Genomic DNA, 10,615 nt, shown 5'->3' with positions numbered 1-10,615 from the left:
TCATCATATTTACATACATACATACATATCCTAACAATCTTAACCTATTTGAAGATGAGATACAGTGTATAGTTTTGTTTTACATGCATGAGTTCTGTTGCATCCTCCTGTCTAACATCACTCCTTCATCGTCTGTACAGTTGCTGTACAATGGAGGTACAATATGAAGCAGCTACCCTGCACCTCAGAGTCAAGGTGGACAACACGAGTGAGGCATCTTCTAGTGCAGATTGAGGTAGCCCCCTAACACGCACAAACACACACGCTCACACACAGAGGGATGCTACGTGGGAAATGCCTGACGAAGCTACCAAACACCGACACAGAGTAGATAACTTCTGTACAGGAATGAGTTTAAACGCTAACCAGGAATGGAAGGAATGTTAGCAAACAATATGAGAGAAACCTCTACTACGGTTTTCAGTGCTCATTAGGACAAGGTACAATCATAAAAACGGCACCCACTCCACTCCATCGCTCAGTGGATCACATTCCCCCTCTCTGATCTGCCACGCGTTCCAAAAAACTCAGCACAAAAACGTACAGATCATATGAAAGAAGACACATAAGACGCCATTAAAAGACAAAAGGACACTGAAGCATGAATGAGCAGCAGCTTATAAAGGAGAAGACAGGGAGGGAGGGAGCAGGTGGACGAGGAGGACAGCTGGTGCCTCGTTAGACATGGATGCCTCACCTGAGCAGGTAGGCCAGGTTTCTGTTGGCATTAACTCCAAACATCAAGTCACAGTCTTATAATGTGTTCTGAAATATAAGATAAGTCTTAATGATGATTTCTAAAAGAAAAGAGGACTCATTTTCCTTTTAGCCAAATTTTAGATCTCTATTCATGTTTAAAGTTCAGTCTCTTGACCACAAAAACTGATTAAATAATTTATAAATTTTGTCAATCATCTTTTCTTCTTTAGATTTAAGGTCACAGGGATGTGTGGGGCACTATGGGAAACTGTGAGAATGTGTGGCACTAGACCTTCAACTCACTGTAGGTAAATAATTATACAACCTTCTGTTTGCCACTGTTGTAGAAAAAAAAGCTTATTTGAAAGGCTGAAATGTTGGTTCACTGTGTGCCAGCACCTTAAAAAGGACAATCCCTCACTAAATATACAATTACAAGTGAAAACATTTGTATTTCTGTTGAGTCCCTGATGTAGTATTTTCTTTCTACGTCGTACCTAATTGTCAGATAAAGGTCCAGTGTGTAGGATTTAGTGGCATTTAGCGGTAAGGTTGCAGAGCTTCACCTTCTTCTGTGTGCCAAGCATGTAGGAGAACTAAAGTGGTGGACACGAAACGCAAAAGCACAAATGGCCCTATTTAGAGCCAGTGTTTGGTTTGTCTGTTCTGGGCTACTGTAGAGCAACATGGCAGACTCTGTGGAAGAGGGCCCGCTCCGTATATAGATATAAACAGCTCATTCTAAGGTAACAAAAACAACAATTCTTCATTTCAGGTGATTATAAACAATTATGACATAAATATTTTATACATTTTTCTGCCAACAGATGGCCCTAAATCCTACGTGCTGGACCTTTAAGATAGATGTTGCATTGTCTACCCAAAGCCTGGTACAGAGAGCAACACATACTGAATATCTGTGGATAATCCTGTTTGAGATGCTTGTACACAATGGATGCTACGGTTCATGTTTGCATGCAGAATTATCTGTTGAATCTGCAGATAAATTGCTTGCATTGGTTGTGAAGCTGACAATATTTTAGTCATTCTGATTACTCCCTCCACATGGAGTACGGAGAGTCTTCAGTACTATTTAAATGGATTTAAATGCGTGACACATTGTCTACATGTCAATGCAATCAAGTGTCTCAAACTAGATCACAAAAATTAGATTCAGTATGTATAGATTATATCGAGTCACACATTTTAAATTCAACGTTTTAAGTCCGCAAACTGAGCCCCAACAGTGTCTCAATATTTTTACATATTCAGAACATTAGGTCTGATAATACGTAGGAAGCTTTAGGGGGAAAATGCGCAAATTAACTGCAGCTAGCCTGAACTCCAGTGACTCTGTGACAGAGCCTGCCTGAAAGAAGTTGGCTCAAATGAAATACGGGACCTGTATCTCGTGATGAAGGATGTTTAAAGCTGGCTTAGGTCATGTGAAATTATTCCTGACTTATTCCCCTGTAGCCGCACCCCTACACTCATTCACACACGCACACACACGCACGCACACACACACACATATATACATAAATATGCCACCTTGAGATGTGACAATCTGCAGAGGAGTAGCAGTGTTTCTCCACAGAGCCGTAGTCATGCAGGCAAAGGTTGCGTCCAGACTCCCAGAGTCACTCTTTCACATCAGCTGGTCACTGCAGGTACAAGCGCGGCCTGATTGTGCTCCATGGAGGGACTAGAGGAAAGAGAACCAAGCCTAAAGCCGGGCAGGGAAGGAATCATGGGCTCCTCGCTCCTGATGTTTCTTCTTGAAAGTGAGCACACCTTCTTTTCGATTTTTTCACCGTATTTTCTTGCTTTGGGGAGCAACTGCTGCCGAACAAGACATATGACACAAAGAGATGTGCACAGTTGGTACACACGCACGCACACACACACCCACGCACACTCACACATACTTGTGATGGACTGCTCTACATGTACAGAGTGCTGGAGAAGTAAACGAGGAGGCAAGGTCTTTTCAGCAGCATGGGCCGAGAGGCTGCGAGGCCAGATGTCCGTCCTACATATGAGGCCTGGGGGTCTTTTGTCCTTGTGCTGTCACGGTAAGTCACACAAATCCCCCCTTCCTTGTGCTGTCACTGTCACGTCACCCACCACCCATACACCCAAGCCCCTGCCCCCATGAACGCACACATCACAGGCAGGGCTCCAGCCTCGGGTGGGGACAGAGGGCACACCCTAGCGACTGCTGTTCTTTATGGCTTCCTTCGCAGCTACAATCAGAGGCGTCAGGCTGGATAGAGGCTTCGCCAGCTTGAGGAAGGAATGCTGCAGAGAATGGAAAGGATAAAAAAATGTAGATATGGAAGCACATTCAGAAACAGTAGTGATGATTTAGTGACATCTGCAGGACATGAAAGCAACCTGTATCTTTATTATTGACTAGCATAATAATAAACTCCCACCCTTATGGTTTTAACATATTTCTACATGTACATATGTTTATTGAGGATCTAGTCTCAGTTTTACCTGGAGCAGCTCCTTGGCAGAGCCTCTGCGGTCCACATCCATCTCCAGACAGCGGTTGAGGAAGTCTCTGAACACAGACGACAGTCTCTCTGGGTTCTGCAGCTCTGGTGTCCCATTGGTAGCTATCAGGTACAGCGCCTGGAAAGATAGATGAGGTCAAATGGATGCATCAAATGAGGGTACAAGACTGGAAGAAAAACTGAAAATTTGAGTGTATGACCACCAGGGAGATAAGATCATAAGTCCTGGGTTTTTCTTCCAAAAAAAAACAAAAAACAACCATGTAGGTCGACTGTGCAAGCAGGTTATTACGACCCATACTTACTCTAGCAGCTAGTTATTATTACAGGAGCAGAGGAGGAAATGATGTGACATAGCATTAGATGCGACAAAGTCCAAGCAATGTGGTATAAATACCAAAGAAACCCCTACGCAGTGGGCAGGAAGGGTGATGAATGGGTCAAACAAACACAGGACTTTCATCCAGGAGAGCACTGTTTGTCAATGTTGACTTCTTTTAATAACACAGCTGGCTAGTATGCTAGTACGTGTAGCATGTTACACTAGTGACAAAGGTGACATGTTGTATAGGACATATGTCAGGTGACACACGTCATGTTACATTTTTTGACAAAAGTACTTATTTAATGCCAAGCCATGACATTTTTCATAAACCTAACCATGTAATTTTGGAGGGGAACTGTGACCGTTTCATGCAGGCCCCCAGGAAGTACACTGGGCTTTGAAGCCAATTGTTGTAGAGGCCAGACACTGAAATTACATCGTCACGTGATGTGATACCCTGTGGCTCAGAAAGACTTTTTCTCATTGACTTACATGGCGAAAGATGAGTCTTCAAATCAGCAGAAGGGAGTGTCCTAACCCCCGCAAAATGACTTGTTACACTATCAGAATTTAATCCATATGCCCTGATAACATTTGGAAAGTCTAGAAGAGCGGAAGTCTCTAATGCACCTGCTCTACCGGCCACACAGTGCGGAAGCAGGGCTGATCTTTTGGGTAATTTCATGTGCAGTAGTTAAACCATTTTGGCTTCATGGGCCACTGAGCAGCTCATATAGGAATGAACGGGCCCCCACCTCCAATGTTGTATCTCGGTGTTAAGAATGTGTTTAAAACTGTGACCGTTAGAAAGGTAATCGACCTGTTCAGCTGTTTAGGTATGAGAGAGCGTCGTTTTGTGTCTTCTTACCCTGAGTGGATTCTCATTCAGGTAGGGTGGCTCTCCCTCCACCATCTCTATCGCCATGATCCCCAGAGACCAGATATCCACTTTGGGGCCGTAAGCCTTTCGAGTCACCACCTCTGGTGCCATCCAGTAGGGCGTTCCCACCATCGTGCTGCGCTTGTTCTGCTCTGGAGTGATCTGGGCACAGAAGCCAAAGTCGGCTGCAGAGGGAGACAGAGGGAGAGAGGTGCCGTGGTGTGTTATACTCTTTGTTTGCATCCAGCTTTATCACATTAAACACAAGGTTTGACTTGGCACTTTCTCAAATTTAATTAAGTGGTCTTTCATATAGCACACAACCATCTCTCTTAACTACAGCCACAGAAACTGAGGACTTACTGAGCTTGACAGATCCGTCCATACCCAAGAGGATGTTGTCACTTTTTATGTCTCTATGGATCACCTGGTTAGAATGTAGGAAATCCAGGGCTTGAAGACACTGAAGAGAGAAAGAAAAAAGCTTTAAAATGTTTCTAACAGACTTGCAAGGGGAAGCCTGTGCTACACACATATTCAGGATAGTCTTTCTCTCCTGGCTAGGTGAAGTGTAAATGTAGGGTCAGCTGGTCGTAGCTACAAAAGAAGTGGGTGGCACTGCTGATGTCTAAACTTGGCTTCTCACCTCTCTGCAGACTGCAGCAATCTGGCCCTCGTCCATGCAGGTCTCAGTCACTACATCTGTCAACGAGCCACCGGCCAAATACTCCATCACCACCCACAGCTCATCTCCTACCAAGTAACTAAAAAAAAAGGAAGGAAAGAAAAATTTAGTTTTAGTGTTATGTGCATCTCAAATCAGGGTTGTCAGTTCAGTTGACATTTGTGCAGAAAATGAGAAGAAAACTTTCCAAGAACACAAAGCAGCATCGTTACAGTTTAGGGTGTACTGTTTGCTTCATCATGCAGAGTCAATTACAACACAGAGCAGGTGCTCAAGCATGTTACTACCAGCTGTGAACAACAGCAGAAGATCAATTTAGTGAAGTCAGAGCTGAGGGGAACAGATGCTAAAAAAATTGATAGACACTGAGTGATAGTGTGGTTAAATTTTTCTCTATGTTTTAAAACAGTAGGTGGCAGTCATGCACCAAATGATGAAAGCTGACCGCCATAAAAAGGCAGAAAGAGAAGAAGAAGGAAATGAAGCAGAAGGAAAGGGATCTGAGAAGCAGGCTGAGAGGATCCTTCAATGTCATTACAGTAACAGCATTGACCTTGTCCAAGTTCTGACTACAAATCAGTCCCAAATTGGCCAGTGGACGTCAGATACATTCATATGGCTGCCTGAGATTATTTGTGTTTAACCATCTTAGAAAAACATACATTCAAATGTTATTTTACATATGCTGCAAAAGCTAAAATAACTGCTACATACCTGTTAATATAATTTCAGACATGTTACTGTCAAGCAAAAGTGCCTAGCATTTAGTGTTTTCTTCTCAAGAATGCAGATTTCCTGCTTTTCTCGCTATTATTTAACAGAAAATTCAGCAGTTTTAGATTCTAGACTACTGGTTGGACAAAATAGGCAATGTGAGGATACCACCTTAGATTCTGGGAAAGGCAAAAGAGACCAAATAAATAACCATAAATAGGCCTTGACCTCAGGATTTTGTTTGAAATGTGACCCTGCATGTCAAGACTGACCTGTCTAGGTAGTTCACTATATTGGAGTTTTTGTTTTCCCTCATCACCAAGATCTCATTGATGATCAACTCCTTCTTGGGCTGCTGCTGCAGGTTCATCTGCTTGATGGCCACCTGAGAAAACAGACGAGGGATTTGTGGCTCAGAACTACAGAAAAAGCCTGATGGTTTAGCGAGAAAGAGGAAATAATATACAGTGCGTGAATGGTGTGTAATCAACAGTAGAATATGACTTACCTCTTGGCCAGTTGCTATGTCGATGGCAGTGTACACAGTGCCAGACGCTCTGGTGAAACACAAGATCATATTCACATTAGTGATACACCATTTGAGAGTTTTAAAATTACTCATTGACACTAAAAATATAGAAAAAAAACTTAACTTTGTAATTATATTATATTTAAAAAAATAAAGTAATTGGTGTTATCATATGAACACTATTTTGTCTATACATCATAAGGTCGCTCTAAAAATGTAGACATTAAACACGTATTTCAACAAAATTATGCTCATCATTTTTTGTGCTGCCACTACAGTAACAGTGCTATATTCATCTACCGAGGGCCAATTATAAGTAGCATGGATCAGATCTACTACTTAACAGTCAGACCACTGACTTCTGGCCTGTTGTAGCTTGATTTCACTTAATAAGAAAACCCCACGGCTGGCATAAAAGAACAAAGTTAAATTGAGGTATCACGTTAGCCTGTTGGCAAGGCAACAGCTTTATTCCTTTGATATTAAAATATCACCGGCTAAAATTAAGTTGTAATGATGTCATTAAATAGTAAACTAACACAGTGCAACCACAGTGTTAACCAGGCTAAACTTGATGCCAGAGGCTTTACAAGTACTATTTGGTTCTTCACTGACAAACTGCGTGTGCTTATTTTACCGCAGAAACTTCGCTGTTGATTAATTCTGTATCCTCCAAATGATTATTTGCACATCAATTTCTCACCGTGTTACACTGAAAATTTAGTTTTTCTCACATGCCTCCACTGTGAAAGACGAATCCAGAAACAGAGAAAATTGTTGATGAATTGAAGTCGTAGGGGTCTGTGTTTAGCAACGGCAAAATTATGTCGAAACATCCATTTACAAACTCTCACACAACTCATGCAGTGTAATCGAAGTCTCATTTATCCAGTCGTATGCTCAGTACTTCCCAAAAAGACAACTCATTTTGACGGGGATCTGAACTGAAATCTATGCTCTCTTCAAAGCCAGACTCCATTGACAAAAACAGTAATTTAACCTTGGTAAACACAGGAGCTGCTGGGTTACCACTGTTTCTATCAGTTAGTTGGTTTGTGTTTTTGTGTGACTTTGGTGAATCTGAACTAACCCTTTAAAACACTGAAGTCACACACTAACACAAACTAACACACTGATTGAGGCAGTAGTAGACCAGCAGCTCCAGTTTTTAGCAAGGTAGAATTACTGTTTTTGTCAATGGAGTCTGGCATGGAAAAGAACGTGGATACATTTCACTCTCAGATTAGTTTCCTGTTGAAAGAGCTGTCTGTTTGGGAAGTACTGAGCATACGACTGGATAAATGAGACTTGGATTATACTGCACAACCTGTGTGAGAGTTTGTAAATGGATGTTTTGATATAGTCTTGCTGTTGTTCATAGTGGACCCCTATGACTTCAATTCATCCAGAAATGTCTCTGCTGTTGGATTCTTTGTTCACTGAGGAGGCATGCAAGAAAAACAAAGTTTACTTCACAAATTCAGCATAACATGAGGTGAGTAACTCATATACAAATGGTCATTGGGTGGGTGAAGTATTCCTTTAATAGTGATGACCACAAAGATTCACATAAATTTATGGTTTCCAATAGCTGGTCAACAGAATGGTATGCAGCCAGTCTGTCCTTATTTGGAGGTGAAACTCATGATACTAAAAACCCTCAGCTGTGTATTTAGGCTTCTGGTCTTCTTTCTCTTACTGCCAACTACACCTGTGTAGACGCTGTGAATAATAACGCACAGTTCCTGGTACCAATAAGTTAAAGATAACCCAGCACAGAGTAAATACACAGTTATCTACTGTTTAAGATAGGAGATTCCTGATCAAATATGGAAACAGTGCACATGTCACAGCCGATAACAATCGCACAGTTTTTTATCTGTGCAGACGTGTAAAACACAGAAAGACAAGCAGAGAGAGATGGCTGAGCTAATCTGGCCCTTGGCCATTTCAGGATACAGTCCTCATTTCCTCTCTACTTATTTTTCTCCCAGTCGTTCAACCTAACCTTCCCTCTGCCTCTGTCTCACTAAAGTGGTCAGCACAGCTCCATCTCTCCTGGCGAGACTGACTGCTCCTCAAATTGCTCTATTTCAATAACTGCGACGACTGGTTTTACGATCACGGATGGACTTACCCTTGTCCTATTTTCTCGAAGCGCGTGTACTTCTTTTTGGGATCCCCCACACTCACAATACTCCCTGAGTCAGACAGAAAGCAGATATATAATGATTGAGCTCGCGTGGGTGACACAGTCATGATGGCTTTCACACAAATACACAGAAAACATCGCAGCAGAAGTTTTTCTGCCCTCCTATTTCAGACATTCCAGACTCCATTGACAAAAACAGTAATTTTACCTTGCTAAAAACTGGAGCTGCTGGTCTACTACTGCCTCAATCAGTGTGTTAGTTTGTGTTAGTGTGTGACTTCAGTGTTTTAAAGGGTTAATTCAGATTCACCAAAGTCACACAAAAACACAAACCAACTAACTGATAGAAACAGTGGTAACCCAGCAGCTCCTGTGTTTACCAAGGTTAAATTACTGTTTTTGTCAATGGAGTCTGGCTTTGAAAAGAACGTGGATACATTTCACTCTCAGACATGCTTTGCCTCAAGGTGCATCTACTCTGAGTGATGCTTCTCGACTTCACAGTGCATGCTGGTAATTTACAGATAGTTACATTACAGATAGAATGAAGGCCACAATCAAAGCAAAAAGTATGTCTTTGTCCAAACTTGATTACATTAGTGCTCCATGCTCTAATTCTTTTAAATACACCTGATTGGTGCACTAGAAATAATATATGGCAAACAGCCACTGGAAACAAAATCTCCAGCCCGTCTGAATCTGCATACAATGAATTATTCGGCTCTGAGGTCATGTCTTCAGTATTGTTTGGGGAATGTCTGGACTTAAACCGAAGACAACTTTACATTCTATAACCTTGGATTTAATTATGATATTTTTTGGACTCCACGTCTTTATATTCAACTGTTTTCAGGCATACAAAACAGGATTTCTCCACTAAAATAGCCCCTGTCAGTGTGGGGAAAGCTTTTACAATAACTCATAGAGATACAGAGAAAGTAAAAAAACTATCAGAACTTTTTATAAACTGTTTTGGTGGCTGATAAAATGTCTTGGGCACATACTGAGTCTCTCCAGAATCTCCTCATCTGTCATTTTGGACTTCTTCCTCTGGCGGTCAGTGTGGCGATACATCGTGTTGGACGTGTTCTCCGGCTGGACTTGCGACTCCGGTGGAGTCACCACTTCTTTCACAGGGGTGGGAGGCTTTGGTGGGTCCATGACAGAGCGCGTGTAGATCTGCCATGAGAAACGAGTCAAAGAAATGTAGAAGGGGTTTCGCATTTGCAGGAATGATATGACCCTCTGTAATGCATCAACTCACAGATTTGGTGTGCTCGGGCCGGGGAGCGATGACCGGGGGCAGTTCATCGTCGTCGTCCTCTTCTTCCTCCTCCTCCTCCTCTTCTTCCTCTTCCTCATCCTCCTCTTCTGACACAGGTGGAGCGATTGGCGGCTCTGACGATGATGTTTTGGCACCCTGGAGGGGTGGAGATGTAAGTTAGTCTGGATGCATATGTCACAAAGCAGCATGGAATGGAGGGAGTGTGTGCAGATCCCCAAATTTCTCCCCCAAATTAAGCAAATTTATACAGTTTACCACAGTGCACAGCCTGCAGACCCCCAACCAGCCATGAACAGGGATTTAGTTCTGGCCAGTTGAGTTTCAAAACAAACTCTGTCGAACATACAAGCTGTGGTGATGGTGAGTTCATATAACAGATTCAGAGCGTGTTATTCAAAAGTGGTGACATAAATCAGCAGGTGGTCAACATAAACAAAATTCAGTTGATCTGTTGTGATACCCTGTAACAGTACATCTGACATTGTGTGAAATAAAAAAGAATGGGGTTAAATTGCTGGGACTGTTGTGTTAATACTGGAGGGAAGTTTTATGAGTCCAGTGAGAGCTGAGGAGACAAGCGTTAAAGGAGTGAGGTGCCATTCAGCGCAGTTGATCTGAGGGGTTTTAAGCTGAGGGTGTGCCGTGAGTCAATGGTGAGAATGAATTTTTAAGTAAGAAACTGTTCAGTGGCGCCCCAAGGGGTGGCATGGCCCCCTGATACAAGTGCTGGCTCCCCTAGCAAAACATTATGGTCTTAAAGAGGCTGCGCTGCGTTAATTTTTTAAGCTAGTGCAAGGGTATGGGTATTTTGTAAAACTAGACAA

At 42.4% G+C, this 10,615-nt stretch overlaps 1 protein-coding gene across 2 annotated transcripts in view; it reads right to left on the bottom strand.

The window, feature by feature from the left end:
• Nucleotides 1–510: 510 nt before the first annotated feature.
• LOC126385380 (serine/threonine-protein kinase PAK 3) overlaps nt 511–10,615 on the bottom strand; it is a 42,917-nt gene continuing 32,812 nt past the window's right edge. For both annotated transcript variants that reach the window (XM_050036961.1, XM_050036972.1), the window contains 10 exons: nt 9,771–9,926; nt 9,511–9,685; nt 8,492–8,555; nt 6,334–6,382; nt 6,098–6,210; nt 5,073–5,190; nt 4,790–4,889; nt 4,415–4,611; nt 3,202–3,339; nt 511–3,000 (listed from right to left, as the gene is read on the bottom strand). In XM_050036961.1, the coding sequence (XP_049892918.1) occupies nt 2,911–3,000; nt 3,202–3,339; nt 4,415–4,611; nt 4,790–4,889; nt 5,073–5,190; nt 6,098–6,210; nt 6,334–6,382; nt 8,492–8,555; nt 9,511–9,685; nt 9,771–9,926 (1,200 nt within the window). In that variant the 3' untranslated portion in view covers nt 511–2,910. The remainder of the gene's footprint in view (nt 3,001–3,201; nt 3,340–4,414; nt 4,612–4,789; nt 4,890–5,072; nt 5,191–6,097; nt 6,211–6,333; nt 6,383–8,491; nt 8,556–9,510; nt 9,686–9,770; nt 9,927–10,615) is intronic.

This window comes from Epinephelus moara, chromosome 3 (genome assembly GCF_006386435.1).
Source record: "Epinephelus moara isolate mb chromosome 3, YSFRI_EMoa_1.0, whole genome shotgun sequence".
NCBI lineage: Eukaryota > Metazoa > Chordata > Actinopteri > Perciformes > Serranidae > Epinephelus > Epinephelus moara.
This window is presented reverse-complemented; position numbering and strand designations above follow the sequence as displayed.